The sequence below is a fragment of the Panthera onca genome, chromosome B4, assembly GCF_046562875.1.
Source record: "Panthera onca isolate mPanOnc1 chromosome B4, mPanOnc1 haplotype 2, whole genome shotgun sequence".
Lineage (NCBI taxonomy): Eukaryota > Metazoa > Chordata > Mammalia > Carnivora > Felidae > Panthera > Panthera onca.
Window position 1 is genome coordinate 49079328 of NC_138345.1, and position 20598 is coordinate 49099925.

General features: G+C 36.5%; 1 protein-coding gene across 5 annotated transcripts in view; it reads right to left on the reverse strand.

Moving 5' to 3' along the window:
• The window catches only part of EPS8 (EGFR pathway substrate 8, signaling adaptor), a 188124-nt gene that overhangs the window by 39173 nt on the left and 128353 nt on the right, over positions 1-20598 (reverse strand). For all 5 annotated transcript variants that reach the window (XM_078450070.2, XM_078450068.2, XM_078450069.2 and 2 more), the window contains 9 exons: positions 20321-20388; positions 18803-18964; positions 16864-17013; positions 10580-10662; positions 9847-9983; positions 6211-6284; positions 4852-4978; positions 2612-2700; positions 2163-2237 (listed from right to left, as the gene is read on the reverse strand). In XM_078450070.2, the coding sequence (XP_078306196.1) occupies positions 2163-2237; positions 2612-2700; positions 4852-4978; positions 6211-6284; positions 9847-9983; positions 10580-10662; positions 16864-17013; positions 18803-18964; positions 20321-20388 (965 nt within the window). The remainder of the gene's footprint in view (positions 1-2162; positions 2238-2611; positions 2701-4851; positions 4979-6210; positions 6285-9846; positions 9984-10579; positions 10663-16863; positions 17014-18802; positions 18965-20320; positions 20389-20598) is intronic.

A 20598-nucleotide genomic window follows, 5' to 3' on the forward strand; every position in this document is an offset into this window, starting at 1 on the left:
TTGGATCCTGGCCTATGACACAAGGGTATATAACCTTTTGCTGGATAAGCTCATAGGAAAGTCCAACTCCTCTACAAAGGGAATTGTTTCCAACACACCCTTCTTTTTAGCTTCAAAAATTATACCTTATGTGAGGGGGGTGGCCTGGGTGGCTCAGTCGGTTAAGCTTCTGACTTCAGCTCAGGTCATGATCTCATGGTCTGTGAGTTCAGGCCCCGTGTCAGGCTCTGTGCTAACAGCTCAGAGCCTGGAGCCTGCTTCGGATTCTGTGTCTCCCTCTTTCTCTACCCCTCCCCCACTCTCACTCTGTCTCTCTCTCTCTCTCTCAAAAATAAATAAACATTAACAAAAATTTTTTTAATTATACCTTATATAAAAATATACCTGTATGAGAAGGGAGTTTTCTGGGGAGAAAAAAATTGTACTACCTGCCTGTCACTCTACCTGACATATAGTGGGCAATGTAAGGACTACTAATTATTCCCTAGTGTCCACTCTCTTCTCCCATCTAGAAAGAGAAGCCCCTACGTTTTGGATGAACCAACACAGATGGAGACTATATTACTCTGGTGTTCGGTGTGGCTATATGAGAACATTCAGGCCAACTGGACAAAGGCAGAAATTATCTGTTTAATTTCAGAGTCACTTCCTTAAAGACAAATCATCTTTCTTTGCCTTTGTACAGCTGTAACAAGAACGTGGAGGTAAAATCAGCTTCCACCACACAGATATCTGACATGGTTGTTCAATTCTTCCTCTTGGAAACATTTTCTTCATTTGGCTTCCAGAACACCATAATATTCTTATTTTTCTTTTCCCGACTTAACTGCTTTTTCTCAAATCTTTGTTGGGTCTTTCCATTCTCCTCACACTGAAACTGCACAGGGATCCACCAGTCCTTACCCCTCTTCTTTATTTGTAACTACTACCTTGGTAGTAGTCTCTGTCTTACCTATTGTTTTCTACATCTTGGTTAATAATTAGGCCATCTCTTCACTCATAGGCCAAACTTTGGAGATACGCTTGGCTGTTGCACAGCATATCCTATCTACCAGAAAGTGTTGCTTCTATGGTTTACACCCAGAATCGGGCTTCTTACGATCTCTAATGCTACTTGATCCAAACACCGTCATCTCCAATCTGGATTATTCTAATAACCATTCCAGTCCCTTCTTCCGCCAGATCTCCAAGTATTACAGCCAGAAGAATCCTTTTGGCGAAAACCTTCCAAAGTGTACAAGATTTCACAATCACCTACAAGGACCAACAAAATATGGCCTTCCGTTTCTTTGCTAACCTCATTTCCTAATTAAGATCTCCCTCATTCTGTTCCGGTCACAACACTTATTTATTCCAAGAGCACAATTTGCAATTACCACCCCAGAGCATTTACAATAGCTGCTCTCTACCTGGAATTCTCTTCTTTCAGAAATCCACATGACTCATTCCTCACTTCATTTGCTCAAATGACACCTTCTCACCTTAACCAACCCTATTCGGAAAGGGTACTACTCCAGCTCACACACTCATGTGCGCACTTGCATGAGCACGCACCTGAAATGCTCCCTGTTCTCTGTCCCTACTGCATTTTTTCAAGTAACATTTATTTTTAGCAAAATGCATTATTTATGCATGTATTTAGATTAACAATTGCCCCTCCATACTACAATATACGTTCCAAGAGGGTAAAAATTTATGTCTGTTTTGTTCCTGATAAGCTACGAATAATACGAAGCACACAGCAGGCTCTCAATATTTGTGAATACATAAATACATGAGCAAAACCTTCCATCCAGTACCAGCGCCTCCTCATGTCTAGCCTATTTTGGGAGAAAGAGAAAAGCTTTTATATTATTATAGCCATTTCTATTATATACTAGTATACATTGCAACACCAGCATCCGATAAATCTTTCTTTTCATTTCCCTAGCGCTGTCACAGACATCAGTTTCCTCAACTGTAAAATAAGGTGTTTGAACTAGATGATTTCTAAGGTTCTTTCAAACTCTCAAATTGCACATTCTTGATACGTGCATAGATGCCAAGGGAAATAGAATCCATGCAAGGTGATGAAGAAAAACTGTCTAGGTAACTCCAGCCAGGCACATGGGGTTGAAAAACGTACTAAGAGTAATTCCTTTCTTATATTAACAAAGCCTTACCATATTTAATGGAGTAAATAAAAAATGAACCAAATCTGCAGCACTCGGATTCTGGATATGAGACTTCAGTTTGGCCTGTAGCATTAAGAAACCAGACAAACAGATTACTATGATGTAATCAAGCAAAAAACAGACACTCATGAAGGTCCAACACAGACTCAGAGGAAGAGTTCTTTACTACTACTTTCACTTTTAGTGTATTAATCAGCCTAGGTAAGTCAGATTAGGGGAATTTAGTTTTTAAAAAGTTAGGAATCATTCCTTTTTGATAATTCGCTTAGATACATAAGTTTTACTAGCTATTGTCCTAATTAAAGAAAAATCAAGACACACATACCAAAAAACCCACAGGAAAAAGCTTATCTCTTAATTTAATCAATAACATCCTGGCTAGGCTTTGATTTCTTTCATTTGTTTCTTTTAGTTATATATAAATAAATTTCACCTACCAGAAGGTTAAATCCATGTTTAAACTTTTGTAAACAGTCAATAAATTCATCAGGAGGAGGAGGTTTTGCCCGCAGAGTTAAAACGCCCTCTAAAAGAAATAAATGGGAAGAGGGACAGATGAAAGCAAAGTTCTAAGAAAATACATTAAATGAAAAAGTAGAAGAACACATTTGCGTCTATAAAATTTGATGATCATACCAGATACCACGCTGTGTAGCTACTCTACCACATGTCATAGACTAACTGCAACAAACTAAGATGATCCGACATTTGAAATGGATTCTTCTATCCTTAGGCACTACCAATTACTCATCAATTCCATAAACGTATACTGTAGCCTTTTTATGTCCCAGTTACTGTGCTTATCATTGCAAAGACTATAAAAATGTATAAGTTATGGGGCCTCCGGGGGGCTCAGTGGTTAAGCATCTGACTCTTGATTTTGGTTCCGGTCGATTTCACGGTCATGAGACTGAGCCCCTCCCTCATCAGGCTCTGTACTGAGCATGGAGCCTGGTTAGGATTCTCTCTCTCCCTCAGCCCCTTTCCCCACTGCTCTCTCTCAAAATAAATAAATATATTTTTTTTAAATGTGTAAGTTATAGGCCCCACTCTGTAGGGCCTTAAAATCTAATGGAAGACATGAATCAGATAAGTAACAAAGATACACCAATGAAGTACTATAGAAAGAGACTGCACCTGGTTGGGAGTTGGGAGGATGTACACCTAAAAGATGTTTCACAGGGAAAGTAGCCTTTAAGATGAGATTTGGAAAGTCTGTTACATGGCAATTTGGTAAGAAAATGTCATGGTTGGATAAAAACAGCATAAGTAAAAAACATGAAAAAAGGAAATCGTATGTACATGAAACAACAAACTAAAACAAAGAAACACGAGGATGGAAAAGTAGATCAAGGTTAGATTATGGGTGACCTTGACTGCCAAGGGGAGGAGTAGACTTAACAGAACATGGAATTAACATGCTTTTCAGAAGAACAAAGTGACCGCCTTAGAGCTTTAAGACAACTGTCCTCCCAGAATAAAAAACTGGAGGCTTGAAGACTACTTAGAGAGCTGGGTAAAAACGATCACAGTTTGAAGCAGACACTCGTTATGAAAATGAAAACAACTGGATATAAAACACAGTGAAGGAGCATGTGGGTTGCTCAACCGGTTAAGCATCGACTCTTGATTTTGGCTCAGGTCATGATCTCATGGTTTGTGAGATCAAGACACATGTCAGGCTCGCCGTTGAGCATGGAGCCTGCTTAGGATTCTCTCTCTGTCCCTCTGCCCCTCTCCCCTGTTCACACACTCTCTCTCCCAAAAAGAAAAAAAACAAAAACAAAGGAACAAAAAAAACCCCAACTCATTGAAAAAATAATATTGATGTTGGCTGTAAGCTAGAGAATGAAATCATACAAGAATCTGTGGTCTAGAATCTGGGTGACCAAAAGGACAGAACACACTTCATAAAGAATACAGCAGGAATAAGAGGTGTGAGACATAAGGAAGCAATAATACTTAATCTCAGAATATAAGGAAGTGACGTATATATCCAGATATACACATCTGGAAGACAAGTCTACAGGTCACATGCTTATGATATAGACATGAGCTAGAGAAAGACTGGAAAGTCATGTGTCATGAAAGGGATATTTACTATTCTTTTATGTATTTCATTATGTTCTACAATTGCAAGCTTATATATTTTGAAGCCATTTTAAATAGCTAACTACAGCATACTCAAAAACTGCTTGTATGTGACCTGAACATATTGTTTGGGAGTTCTGTGATTAAAAAAAAAAATCAAATCCACTGACATTTGCAACTATATTAATGAGAAAAATCAATCCTTCTAACAAAATAATGAGGTTCTATATTTACAATAAAATACATCCAATTATGGGAAGAACAGAGCTATGACTTTAGCAGACATTAATTTTGCAGTCACTAATTAAAACTATAAACAGATGGTCACCAGCTGCACCTCAGAGTCTCTGTGATTTAGGTGAAGTATCCTAGACTCTTTCCTTACCATAGCCAACTTCGAACCAAAATGGACTTTTCCCTGGGCTCATCTTAGTCTCTGCCTAACTTCCAGGTGCTATCCCAAAATAAAAAAAGGGACCTTGGCCCACTGTCAATGGAGTTTTGCTGAGCAGTTCACAAGGGCAGAAACTCTGCCTAGCACTGGAGTTCTCAAAGGTCTTTAGAAGATTAAGAAAATCCAACTTACCTCCTGGCCCTTTCTTTTTACCTTTCTTAGTCTTCTTCCTTTTAGAAAGCTCAGAAAATGCTTCAGCTGCTTTTTGGAGTTTTGTGATAAAAAATTCAATATCATCCAAAATGTGGTTTAATATTTGCTGGAATTAGAAATTACAGAATGAAATGTAAAACAAAATAAGACAATTTTTTGCCTTGACTTTATACTGTCAGTAAAGGAAAATTAGAAAAAAAAATACCTCCCACATACAAATTTTAAGTTTAGCACTAATTCCAAGAAAAGAATTAAACTAAATATATCTATACCTGTGGCTGAAGTCTGACATTCACATTTTTCTTTAGTTTAATTTTGTTCTATTTTCAATACCATCAAGAAAGCATTCACAGTATCTATTCAGATTATTAATTATTTTCAACTACTCTAATTTTCTCATAGTGCTTCTTCCACATAAAGTTAGGGTAAAAATTTCTAAGAAATATCTTGTTAGAAGAGCACTAAGAATTTTTGTTTTTTTTAATAAATGTCCCAATAAAGTACCGACAGTATTATTTCATGGAAAAAGGTATACAGAATGTTGTATAACCTAATAAACACATAGATAATTATCCTAGAATAGTCATTAATAAGAGTTTCTACATGGTTAAATAGAATCAATGATGAATTATGCTTTCAGGGATTATTGGATGAATTTTGATTATACTACAGTCTTAGCTGACTTTCTCTACTTTGTGTGAAACCTGACATTCTTCTAATTTAAAAGACTAGAAATCGGGATTAAATAAACTTCTAAGTGTAATAAATAATGGTGTGATATAAAAATGAAGTTCCAGACTTCAAATTCCTCTAAGTATTTGTTTACAAATAAGCTAGGAATGTGTGTATAGTATAAAAATAATTATATTACGATCATATGTTGTTATTACATCACAGGGCATTCTCATGGACTAATAAAAATAAATACAGCCTTATCCTTTATAAAGAGTTAAAATTTACATTTTATTTTTTAGGAATTATAAAATATTTTTTAATAAATGTCATGAAGATATATTTAAAAGATATTTCAATTATGAATTACAAACTATGAAAAAGTTAAAATCCCTCAAATCTGATAATTCAGTTTAAATTCCTTTGCAAACTAGTTAATATGCTAGTTTTCTATCAGAGCCCTATTCTACTAAATATTGGCATAAAGGCAAAAAACAGTTAAGATAAATAATTCAAAGGGCATAACCACCAATGGAAAGAGAAAATATACTTTCCACAAAACACCTTTATTTAAATCAACTTCATTTTCCCTGTTGATATTTTCTCCCCTTTAAAAAACAAAACAAAACAAAAAGCCAATGATCTAAAGATGAATGGTAGACCTACCACATCTCTGTCAATTCGGGCCGCCATCATCTCAGGCGTTTCTTCCTGCTCATGATACTGCCTTGGCTTCTCAACTAAAGAAAGGAAATCATTAAGTCTTTCCACCTGTTGCCTGAGCAGTATCAATATAGGCAATGGAACATGAAAAGAGTACCATTCACAAAAGAGAACACCTTCTTTAGATACAGAATCAAAATTGCTCGTCATCTATGAATGACATGCACTCTTGCTACCACTAAAAAAGAAGGACTCGGGCAGAGCTTTCAACCTTCACAATGCTGATTCACCCTGTAACTTCCCCGCTATTCTCCCTTCTTCCTGACAGCTGCCTGTGGAACCAATCCTAACTTCTCATCCTATAATTCCTACAGAAGAAAACAAGTACCAACTCACATTTAAGCACCTACCCGTCAAAAACTGGCCAACTATTTCTAACGCAACAAACATCCCAATTCTTACACATTCCAACACTTTGATTATAATAAAGCTTTGGGGGTTCTGACAGTAAAGTCCTTTTTAAAATTCTGACAGTAGGGGCACCTGGGTGGCTCAGTCAGCCAAGCTTCCGACTACAGCTCAGGTCATGATCTCACCTTTCCTGAGTTCAAGCCCCACATCAGGATCTGTGCCGACAGCTCAGAGCCTGGAGCCTGTTTCAGATTCTGTGTCTCCCTCTCTGTCTCTACCCCTCCTCTACTTGTGCGCTCTCTCTCTCTCTCTCTCTCTCTCTCTCTCTCTCAATCTGTCTCTCAAAAATAAACATTTAAAAATTTTTTTTAAATAAAAAATAAAAAAATTCTGACAGTAAAGTGCTTTTTATTTATTTAAAAAAAATTTTTTTTAATGTTTATTTATTTTTGAGACAGAGAGAAACAGAGCATGAACAGGGGAGGGGCAGAGAGAGAGGGAGACACAGAATCTGAAACAGGCTCCAGGCTCTGAGCTGTCAGCACAGAGCCCGATGTGGGGCTTGAACTCACGGACCATGAGATCACGACCTGAGCCGAAGTCAGATGCTTAACCGACCGAGCCAACCAGGCGCCCCAGTAAAGTGCTTTTTAAAATGTCATTAAGCTTAAAACATGCAATGTTGGGTTCACTGACTTAAACTTTAAAAGTATAAATGCCCTACAGGATTTGTAAATTAAATAATAGATATCTTAAGAGCATTCAAGATATTAAGTTAGCTCATTGAGCTAAAGCATGATGTTAATTGTAAGGTCATTATCATGATCTCCTTCCTGGTTAACACTACTACTAAACACAGATACTTCTACAAACATTTCACAGTATATGGAATAAAAAAAAACAAAAACTGTACAGATGAAACAGGAAAAATGTACCATCAATAATGGAAATACAACTCATAATACATCATGACTCATGATATTCAATACAGAAAACTATAAAAAAAATACTCAAAATTCTGTATTGCTATGCCTTTTTATGCCTAACTTTTCCCCAAAAAAGGAATAGGTACCCCCCCACACACAAAAGAAGAAATTACAGAGTCTTATGAAACTTAATTAGTGGCTGTAAAGTACTTTAAGATAATTAGAATTTACATTCATGAAATCTTGCCAGTTAAATGCTGTTTTGCATGGGTTAGCTACTTCCTTGGGTATTGTATACTACAGAAAGCAGCAAGTTGACCTTGAAATATAGCTAGTAGGAACTCCAGATAGGTCCCAAAATGTCACTTGGCAGGTGAGATAAGGGAGAGGTGCAGTATCTTGCAGACTTTTTCATCACCTAGGACCCCTTCTGCCACTATTCTACAGAGACCACTTTTAGAAGTCATGGGTAAGGCTATGTCAAGGATTCAAAGGAGATTTTAGCCTGAGTCAGCCAGAACTTGCAGAGGGACCAAAAGATACTTCTTGCGGGGGGGGGGTCACGGAAGCAGGGGAGCGTGCAGTGGATTTCCAACTAAAAACTGGCCTGGATCCAGACAGAACCTCACATGGGTAAGTGTTATGTTCTATTTGGTCTAGTAGAAAATTAGAAGTTCTGAAAACCGTTTCTTACTCTAATTTAAATAGATGAGAATGCACAGCATATTTTAGACAAAACCTAATGAGAGCCCACAAACACCCCAGGAACAAATTTTCTCTTTTCTGTAAATTATATTAGTTTTACAGATGTTTTTACAATTTTATTCAGAATATTTGTAAACTTAAGATGTCTTATCCTTCCTCAACTTCAAGGAAGACCATTTTGATCTCTCTCAAAACCCACATTTCTTCCGCCAAACAGCAGCAACAACAAAAGTACCATAAGAACAAAAAGTAAAAAACACTATAAACTCCTACCAGTTTTTTAAACACAAAATTTTACAAAAAAAAAAAAGCATCAACAGAAATTTACCTTATAAATTTCTAAAAACAGAAATTGTTATAAAAGTTAAAGTAAGTAATTCTGTTACTTCACTTTTGATAAATGGATGTTTCAAAGATTTCTTTCTTTCATCTGTTTGGTAGCTGGGCTTATGTGTAAATCTCTAAAAATAACTTCAAGGATACCAAAAAACAAAACAAAACAAAACAAAACAAAACAAAACAAAAAACTAAATAAAATGGAAAGCATTTCAGAAATAAAATGAACTCCATTTGGCAAAAGTGAGACCAACCACACATTATGTGTACAACACTGCAAGAGATACTGTTAGAGGCGTTACTTGCTTTCAGATTCACAGCAACCCATGAATTATTATCCCCATTTTACAAGTGAGATTGAAGCACAGAGGGATACTGTCCAAGGTCACACAGTAGATCCTGGTCTTATTCCAGAGTCTAACTTGCAACTCATCAGATTCAAAATCAAGCCCAGTGTAACTCATTTTGGCCACCAAGTTCTATTGTTTACCTACCCTGCTAGATATCCTGTATGAATAATGCTTTATTAGATAAAGGATAAGTGATTTAAGAAGTCTATTGTACTGTGAGGCAAAAGAGTGAAGCTTCATCAAATTCAAACTTGCTGGATCACAATTATTAACCCTTATAATGAAGACACTGGACCTAACAACATATCATAAGGCATTATCGGTCATAACAATTTCATATTTGGCAAGAAACATTCTGACATGTAAAATGTTACACTATGTTCTATGCTGTGATTTGTCTTTTAAAAAGAATACCAAAGTAAAATGATGGTGCCCACAAGGGCCCCTTTGACAAGCTTAGCCAGATGGAGAATGCATTTTACTCTTGTCCTAATACTACCCTGATATCCTTTTCATGAAAGCACAACACTTTTTCCAAAAAGGACAGTGGTAAGGTAATAACAATGGAAAGAATTTTGAAGTATAGTCTTTAAAAAACTCTTGTTTGGTATATATCATGTTACCATCTTTTTGTTAGCTGAGTCAAACTTCCCATCTTTGATTGCATTTAAAAAAAAAAAAAAAAAAGGGACCATAATCCTAACACCATATTTATTTAAATGACTGGCCTGAACTCTCGTATACAATAGTCTTATAGTGTCCAAGGCTTAAATTTCTTTTCTAAGTTTTGTTTCAATTAAAAAAGCTAACCTCAGGCTTTAGCTCAGAAATCAGCATCAGAATTTGAAAGCAAGAACTATGTCACAACCCATAATAAATGTTCAAGAAGTAGCAGTTCTAGAAACACTCACAGTCCCCCTGGTCAGCTGCCCACGCAGACCAGGCTGCCACCCGACTTCTAACATCCACCTGGGTAACAGTCCCAGGGGGCACTGGGGCAGGAGCTCTTGGTGGAGGCGGTATACCAGGGTCTGCTTTTGAAATCATCCTAAAAAAGACGAAAAAAAAAAAAAGAATTTTTTACCATCTTACTTTCTATCAATTCTCTCAGTTTATGGTATTAGTTCTTCAACCTTAGGAACTATGTCAAGAGGTAGAACAATAAGGGTTTCCTAACCATTTCATATTATATATATTTACAAATGTACATCAAATACAAAATCATAGGAACATTTTAATTCAACTGATCACTAGGTTTATTTTTTTTTTCCTGTGTCTCCCGTGATTTGGAAAGGCTGTGAACTAACTATATTCCTCATATCTATTTGTACTCCCCTAGGCTGACCTTCCCTTAAATTGTCACTCATCAGTCCTGACTCTCTTGGACAACACACGTGGGAGAGAAGCCTTCTCAGAGACAGACCAGAAACATGGAGGGAAAATGTGCACACATAAACCCATAAACCGACAAACTCAGAAGAGCAAATGAGTTGAAATCACAGGTTGTAATCTCTAAAATATACCTTCACTGAAGGCAATCTTTCTAAATCTTTAGAGCAAAAAACAAAACAAAAAACCACAAATGAAAAAACTTTTCTAACAAACAAAACAATTCTACCCCTCAATCTCTTTTAATGATTTTACCTCAGGGCTTCGGGCCGCCTCTTCTGTTTCCCTCCTTTACTGTCACTGATTGCACTTTCAATGTCTTCACTAATGAGGTTTGCCTGCAATGGAAGACAGGAGGTCATAGATTTTTCTTGTCTTGATATGTAGGTTCAAACAACAACAAAAAAGGGATTATGTTTCCTGTCTGAATCAGTAAGTGTCTTGACACAAAAGAAGTGTTTTCTTTTTTTTAAACGTGCTTTCCAAACATGACTCTTGAGGTTTTTTGATGGTGAACTTTATAATGGCCAAATTTATTTATTTATTTTGTTTATTTATTTTGAGAGGGAATGCAAGTGGGGGAGGGGCAGAGAGAAAGGGAGAGAGAGAATCCCAAGTAGGCTCCACTCTGTCAGCGCAGAGCTCGACACAGGGCTCAACCCCACGAACTGTGAAATCATGGCCTGAGCCAAAATCAAGGGTCGGACGCTTAACCAACTGAGCCACCCCGGCGCCCCAAAGACAAAATTTAAAACGCGAAGAAATTTTTAAAGATTATCTAGTCCAGATTCCATTAGTTTAGACATAAGTTATCCTCGCATAAAGGCAAAGAGGAGAGGGATTTGCATGTGCTGGAAGTATAGGTATATGCAGAAAGCATAACTGGGGGAAAATCTCTGCCTAAGGAGAAATGAAGGAAATAGAAGTGAACGCGTGAGGAACAGAGCTCCTTTCCCATTCTCATCCTCAGGCTCCAGTGGGCGCCTATTAACCTACTGCAACATATCACTCAGACCCAGCAGATACTCTCAGTTTAGAACAAATACACTATAATCATGGAATGAACTCCCAACACTAGGTTGTATCCTTTTGTATCCTATTTTGTCATTTCAGATAAAAGTTAACTTTCTCCAAACAATTAACTTCTCTAATACTCTCCCAACAAGAATATCTGACTGGGTTTTCTTGAGAAACAAGGTAAGATTAGTAGCAAAGAATTTTATTTACGGCCAGTGATTATTACTGCATATTAGATTCTTGCTAGGATGTACTCATCTTCTATTTTTTATTCCTGCTGGTTCGCTGTAACTATGTATGTTTTTCTCAAATATGTATGTTGTATATTCTTTTACCATAAGCACAGATAATCATAAAATTTTAGAGCTGAAAGGAAACTTGAAGATTAATATGTTCTCCTTGTTTTATAATTAATGAAACTGAAGAATACTCATGATGGCTTGGCCAAGGTCACATTCCTAAATAATTGTGAGGGCTAATGCACGCTAGTTCAGTGTTACTGCGATAAGAATATCTTACTTTCAGGAAGATATAATAAACATCCTGTCAAAGTCTCTCTATTACGCAGGATGTTAAATAAAACTGAAGATGCCTTATGAGCAATTAAACACCAACAAAATGGGCAATCTGGAAGAAATGGACAAATTCCTAGAAACATATACACTACCAAAATTGAAACACGAAGAAATAGAAAATTTGAACAGACCCATAACCAGTAAAGCAATCAAAACAGTAATCAAAAATCTCCCCCCCCCAAACAAGAGTCTAGGACCAGACGGCCTTCCAGGGGAATTCTACCAAACATTTAAAGAGTTAACACCTGTTTTCTTGAAGCTGTTCCAAAAAAATAGAAATGGAAGGAAAACTTCCAAACACTTTCTATAAAGCCAGCATTACCTTGATTCCAAAACCAGACAAAGAGGCCACTAAAAAGGAAAACTATAGACCAATTTCCCTGATGAACATGGATGCAAAAATCCTCAACAAGATACCACCAACTGGATCCTCAAATACATTAAAAAAATTATTCACCACAACCAAGTAAGATTTATACCTGGAATGCAGAGCTGGTTTAATATCTGCAAAACAACCAATGTGATACATCACATCAATAAAAGAAAGGACAAGAACCACATGATCCTGTCAATAGATGCAGAGAAAGCATTTGACAAAGTACAGCATCCTTTCTTGATAAAAACCCTCAAGAAAGTAGGGACAGAAGGATCATACCTCAAGACCATAAAAGCCATATATGAAAGACCCACCACTAGTATCATCCTCAGTGGAAAAAAACTGAGAGCTTTCCCCCTAAAGTCAGGAACAAGACAGGGATGTCCCCTCTTGCCACTGTTATTCAACATACTATTGGAAGCCTTAGCCTCAGCAATCAGACAACACAAAGAAATAAAAGGCATCAAAATCGGCCAGGAGGAGGTCAAACTTTCACTCTTCACAGATGACATGATACTCTATATGGAAAACTCAAAAGATTCCACCAAAAAACTGCTAGAACTGACCTATGAATTCAGCAAAGTTGCAGGATATAAAAATCAATGCACAGAAACCGGTTGCATTCCTACACACCAATAATGAAGCAACAGAAAGAGAAATCAAGGAATTGATCCCATTTACAATTGCACCAAAAACCATAAAATACCTAAGAATAAATCTAACCAAAGAGATGAAAAATTTAAACACTGAAAACTACAGAAAACTTATGAAAGAAAGTGAACAAGACACCAAAAAATGGAAAAATATTCCATGCTCCTGGACAGTTAGAACAAATACTGTTAAAATGTCAATACTACCCAAAGTAATCTACATATTCAATGCAATACCCATCAAAATAACACGAGCATTCTTCACAGAGCTAGAACAAACAATCCTAAAATGTGTATGGAACTAGAAAAGACCCAGAATAGCACCAAAGCATGAGGCATCACAATCCTGGACTTCAAGCTGCATTACAAAGCTGTAATCATCAAGACGGTATGGTACTGGCACAAAAGCAGACACTCAGATCAATGGAACAGAATAGAGACCCCAGAAATAGACCCACAAACGTATGGCCAACTAATCTTTGACAAAGCAGGAAAGAATATCCAATGGAATAAAGATGGTCTCTTCAGCAAATGGTGCTGGGAAAACTGAACAACGACATGCAGAAAAATGAACCTGGACCACTGTCTTACACCATACACAAAAATAAACTCAAAATGGATGAAAGACCTCAACGTAAGACAGGAAGCCATCAAAATCCTCAAAAAGAAAGCAGGCAAAAACCTCTTTGACCTCGGCTGCAACAACTTCTTACTCAACATGTCTCCGGAGGCAAGGGAAACAAAAGCAAAAATGAACTATTGGGACATCATCAAAATAAAAGGCTTCTGCACAGCGAAGGAAACAATCAGCAAAACTAAAAGGCAACTGACAGAATGGGAGATGTTTGCAAACAACATACCAGAAAAAGGGTTAGTATCCAAAATCTGTAAAGAACTTATCAAACTCAACACCCAAAAAAACAAAGAATTCAGTGAAGAAATGGACAAAAGACATGAATAGACACTTCTCCAAAGAAGACATCCAGATGGCCAACTGATACATGAAAAAATGCTCCACATCACTCATCATCAGGGAAATACAAATCAAAACTACAATGAGATACCACCTCACACCCGTCAGAATGGCCAACATTAACAACTCAGGCAACAACAGATGTTGGTGAGGATGTGGAGAAAGAGGATCTCTTTTGCACTGCTGGTGGGAATGCAAACAGGTGCAGCCACTCCGGAAAACAGTATGGAGGTTCCTCAAAAAATTAAAAATAGAACTACCCTATGACTCAGCATTGGCACTACTAGGTATTTATCGAAGGGATACAGGTATGCTGTTTTGAAAGGGCACAGGCACCCCAATATTTAAAGCAGCACTATTGACAATAGCCAAAATATGGAAAGAGCCCAAATGTCCATCAATAGATGAATGGATACAGAAGATGTGGTATATATATACAATGGAGTTATTACTCAGCCATCAAAAAGAATGAAATCTTGCCATTTGCAACTACGTGGATGGAACTAGAGGGTATTCGGCTAAGCGAAATTTGTCAGAGAAAGACATATGACTTCACTCATATGAGGACTTTAAGATACAAAACAGACTAACATAAGGGAAGGGAAGCAAAAATAATATAAAAACAGGGAGGAGGACAAAATATAAGAGACTCTTAAATACAGAGAATAAACAGAGGGTTGCTGGAGGGGTTGTGGGAGGGGGAATGGGCTAAATGCGTAAGGGGCATTAAGGAATCTACTCCTGATATCATTGTTGCACTATATGCTAACTAACTTGGATGTAAATTTAAAAAATTAATAAATTATTGGAGCGCCCAAGTGGTTTAGTTGGTTAAGCGTCTGACTTCAGCTCAGGTCATGATCTCACAGTCAGTGAGTTCAAGTCCCGCATCGGGCTCTGTGCTGACAGCTCAGAGCCTGGAGCCTGCTTCAGATTCTGTGTCTCCCTCTCTCTCTGCTCCTCCCCCACTCATGCTCTGTCTCTCTCTGTCTCAAAAAAGGTGAATAAATGTTAATTAATTAATAATTAATTAATTAATAAATTAAAAAAACTGAAGATGCCCAGGAACCCTGAATTTCCTATGAGAGGGGGACTATCATATTTCTTTTTGGGGATGGGGATATCATATTTCTAAGAAAAATTTTACCACAGAAGTGGGCAGAAGCATTGTTTAAAATCCTCAAAGAAGCTTGAAAAAAATAAAAAGAAACTTCATAACTCAAAAGTGATGTTGCAACATGACCCATATAAAAGAAACCACATCATACTTCATTGTGTTTATATTTTCAATGTCTCAAGGAAAAAATGGCCTCATGGAGAATATGGCACTAATGAGTAAAAACATATAGCTGCATATATGGTACTTGAGCTTTTAGTTACATAAAACAATAATTCAGTAAATGTTTCAGACTCATCAACACTACCATCCCCTATCAGATAAAATAAGTCCTTTATCCTCAGAATTGAAATTCAGAAACTCTACTCAGCACAGTAACTATTAGTTTCAGGGTAAGTTTTAAAACACTGAGGCAAAAAAATAAAAAAATAAAAAAAATAAAAAAAAAAACAAAACACTGAGGCAAACACCAGATTTAAAATGTCTTTTAGCTTAGTCCTCTGTTTTCAAAATATTTTAATTTTATTTCATTATAATTTCATTTTTCCAGAGAAAATATACACTTTCATACTAATTTCATACTTAACAAATCTAACCTTGCACATTTTTTTTGTTTATTTATTTTGAGAGAGAGGGAGAGAGGGAAGGGCAGAGACAGAGAGAGAGAGAGAATCCCAAGCAGGCTCTGTGCTGTCAGTGCAGAGCCTGATGCAGGGCTTGAACTCACAAACAGTGAAATCGTGACCTGAGCTGAAATGAAGAATAGGAAACTTAACCAACTGAACCACCGAGGTGCCCCTAACCTTGCAAAATTCTTAATGCCCTTTATGACTTTCAAAAGGTACTATATAAAATTTTGATGAACATCACATATGTAATCTACCTAATGCCACAGTTCAAGTAAGGTTTTTAGAAAGTCATCTAAACATAAATTTAAAAAAAAAGAAAATTATAAAATATCCTGATGACAGTCTAATTTATCTATCATGTCAAAAAATACAGAAAAGATCAAGTGACACTTTATGCTAATCTCCCAGCACTTCTTTATCAGATAAAAATTACCTGTATGTTTTATAATATAAAATCAAAGTGATAAATCACTGCTTTGACAAAGCACCAATCAACTCAACCCAAAATGATTTCCCTTTTGGAGAAATAAACTCATGAAATAAAGATATTCAAGATTGATGATAATTTCTAATGTCCAACAAAGCACTGCAAGTTATAATCATTGAAAATTACAGTGTACTTTGAAATACAAATCTTAAGGATATAGCATGTTTTTACTGGTAACTGTGCTTAACCACTTTCACATTACCACTTGGGGATTACATATCTTGAGCAATTATTCAAGACACATAATTAAAATTAACTTTAAATCTATATCATGGGAAGTGTCTAAGTGTTTCATCGCAATAATCCATGTTTAGTGCAGAATAAAATAAGATGGTATTTGGACTTACTGTCCATGAAGAATGATTCTTGAAGAATCAATTTTTAATTATAAGTCCAAGTAACTCAATGAAGAATTTAATATATTATCTATGCCTGCTTTTTTTTAAATAAGTAGAATGCATCTTTCCTTCCTTTTTTTCTTTCTTTCTTTCTTTCTTTCTTTCTTTCTTTCTTTCTTTCTTTTTCTTTCTTTCTTTTAATACCACTCTATCTCTTCTTTATTTCCTGGAAGCCCTCAGGAACATACTAAGGTATTTGTTTTCCTTACAAAATCCTAAGAAACTAAAAATCCACCACTCATATGACTGCAGTAGATAATCCAAAAGCTGTCAGAACATCTACTCAGAGGGGAAAAAAAAATACACCATTCATTTACCTTAATCTCATCACATTGGAAAAGATGAAGATCTGGCTTGTTCTGAGTTGGCTCTTTGCACACCAGGGCAAGAACTGAATCATAGTTACAGGAATGCATCACAGCTTGGCAGTGCTGGATTGTGTTTAAAGGAAAATTCTCTAGTTCATTCTATAAACAAAGTAAAAACAAACTTGTCTTAATTTTATTGTATAAATATAATCGATTCCACAAAGAGCTCTTGGCACTGTACACATCATTTTTAAAGTGTGTAAATCATACTGACAGTGAATACGAGTAAACACCTAGGATGGAGAGGATGAGTAGATACAAGGTGACAGCAGAAAACAAGGTGGGGCCAGAAGGTGAGTGGGAGAAAAAGCAACAAAAAGGAAATATTTAGCAGAGGAATGCAGTTATCTTCTTAATAAACAGAAGAAATACTGAACTTGGTAATACTGACTTCCTTAGGTTATGGAGTGGAGATGATGCCTTTAAGAGAAAAAGAAGTAAACTGAGGCCTCTTTCCAAGATTATTCCCCATCTTACATGGTATTTTTCCCCCTCTGGCTATATAGTGTCAGAATTTTTTTTTACTTGAACATTGAACAGTAATACTCAGTCATACACAGAAGTCTCTATCTTCTGTGACCATAAATGTGGGGGGGCTACAAATAATACATCATTTGTACATTTTTTTATTTCAATGAATCTCTCAGATGAAAAGATTAAAAATATCTATATTTATTTATTCCAGCCCAAAATATCAAACAGCTGGGCCAAAAGGATCTCACTAAAAACATATATTCTTCAAAGTGATTAAGATGTTCGGTAGTATAAAAGTGAATACTCTTTAACCTATAAATAGCCCACTAAATAAAATACTGATAGATTACATAATTATTTCTTAAACAAATGAACTTTCTGTTCACAATCAGAATTCTGAATTTCATGAGATAAATTTAAAGTGTCTATTGTTAGACTAATGCCTTTATACAAATAGTAAGTGGGTCATGATGGGAGAAACAGTGATTTTTTTAAGTAAAGAAAATACAATATCTCCGATAAATAAAAATAAATTAATAAAAGTAAAAATAAAAAGCATCAACTTTTATTACAGGCGGCACATATACACATATATCACACCATAGATTCATTCTAAATTCTGATTCCCTGACATCCAGCGAAGGCAAAACAAGAAATACTGGCTCCATCAGAATAAAATGCAATTTCTCAGAGTACCAGGGAAATAACAAATTTTCTTTCTTTGCAAAAGTTAATTAAATAATATCCCTTCCCTAGAATTACTTGAAACCATGAGGATCAGAGAGGCACTCAGTTGCTATTTTCTCACAGGGTACGATGGATGTGACTGGTGAAAGAAAGGGCAAATTGTACTCCAAGACCCATCAGACAGAATACGCTAAAATGATTACAACAGTTGGATTCTTTACCTTCACAACTCAAGTGCTTCTTAAATGATGGGGCTCAGAAAAGTGCTGTTTCAGGAGCTCCAGCATCTTACCCGCCAGCCTAGTGCAAAATAAAGGTGCCTGCTACATGGCTGGGGAGAAGGGAATACGTACACACAGACACACCTCTTCATCCCAGGTCACTCGTTTCCTGGCATATGGTTTGGCCTAGCAAGTAATTGATAGATGTCATAAAGGCCCAGTGGGGGCCTTGCTTCAGTGCTCTGAATTGTTTTTGCCACTTCCTTCATCTCATCGTTTGTGGTTTAAATAAAACAACAGAACAGGGATCCCTGATCTTTAGTTTCAGGAACTAATTTTTTTGTGCATGATGTGTATGCAGTATTATATTTCTTCTTTCAAATCACTGACAAAATATTTTATTTTATCCAACTTTCATCCACTTTTATACAGTATGACCTGCTTGTAAATGTAAATACCTGTGGAACTTTCTTACAAGTAAAATAGTCCAAATTTTACAAACTTACCTTTGATTCTAAGTCAATCAGGCTCACAGCTCTGTCATCCACTTGAAGAATCATATCTTGAGTCCACACTTTGCCCTTGGCATCAAGCAATTTCAACTTCCTTATTCCATCATCCACAGTTATCATTGCATCTTTCCGATCCAGAACAAAGGTAGTCAAGTGCTTATGATTGACAAAAAGGAAAAATATATATAACACTCACAGTCTCTTAGTACACGTTTTCCAAAAGAAAGCAATGGTAACCTCATTGAAGTTGGTGAGTAGAGTGGTGAGGAACCAACACAAAGCACCTACAACTTCATGGCTATCTTACTGAGATAATGAAGTCAAGCCAGGTTTTGTTGAATAGAGGCAACAGTGCCTTGAGTCATAAAATACCTAAATCTGCTTAATACTGAGCCATGTCAAGCTACATAAACATAACATAAATTCTAAACAGCTTAAATAACATTCTCTTAAAACCAATCCCTCCCATTTTATTTCATTTTGGTTACTTAAGTGCTGAATACCAGCAGGGAAGCTACACTGCAGGTGGAAAACTACAGACATTGATAAATGAGAGAAGTAGTTGACTACTACTATAACAACTGTCAAAGTCTTGATTGAACTGAAACAAAATTTTAACGTTTATTTATTTTTGAGAGAGAGAGAGAGAGGAAGAAGAAGAAGAAGAAGAAGAAGAAGAAGAAGAAGAAGAAGAAGAAGAAGGCGGCGGCGGCGGCGGAGGCAGAGGAGGAGGAGAAAGGGAGGGAGGGAGGGAGGGAGGGAGAGAGAGAGAGAGAGAGAGAGAGAGAGAGGGAGGGAGGGAGGGGCAGAGACAGAGGGAGAGAGAATCCCAAGCAGGCTCCAGGCTGTCAGCACAGAGCCTGAAACAGGGCTAGATCCCACGAACTGTGAAATCATGACCTGAGCCGAGATTGAGAGTAGAAGACTTAACCAACTGAGCCACTCACACATGCCCTTAAATAAAACTTTAAATCTAATTAAGCATGCTTGCTATGGGTAGAAAACTGAAAATAAGAGCAATTTAAAAATTACTCCCTACTTAAATATTTTCTATTACAAACAAAAGTCATTAAATAGATTCCACTCAAGAGCAAATATAGCTTAACAGATAACAACACAGGAAACTAATAAGAAACCACTGTTTAAATAGGACTACTAACGACTTTAGGTAAAATTAAAAATAAAACCAAACCACTCTGTGAAACCAACAAAGGCATAAGTTCAAGATTCTATAATATAAAATAGAAGCCTTTGTCCTGTTTTTAACCAAAATAAGGCTGGCAATAATAAATGAGTAGTTACTTTAATTCACTCTCTATGAAAATAGACCCCAGACTAACAAGATACTTTGATATTTTACATCTAAATTTTGCAAAACTCTAAAAGAAAAAAGGTGAACACAATTCATAGTACATCATAGGAATACAATAAAACATAATTCTGATTTTACTACCAAATTTTTATGTCCCTCAAGTTTCATTCTACATTTTAGCAAACGTCAAAACATCTTACCTCAACACGGTATTGGGATGTGTCGGACACGCTGCTGACACTGTCCCGGGCATAACTCTTCCTTTGCTCTGAGAGAGAAGTTGAAAAAGCCATTATGTACCCACTAAGAGGCTAAAGCTTGTGTACCAGGGCCTTGTGGCCATCTCTAAAACCAGTCTAGCTCACGTATAAGTATAGCAGCTGACAAGTCACTGTTGTGTGGTGTATCTGAAAACACTCATTATTCACATTAAATGAATAAGCCACCAGAAAGCTTATTTAAAAAGAGTTATTTAATT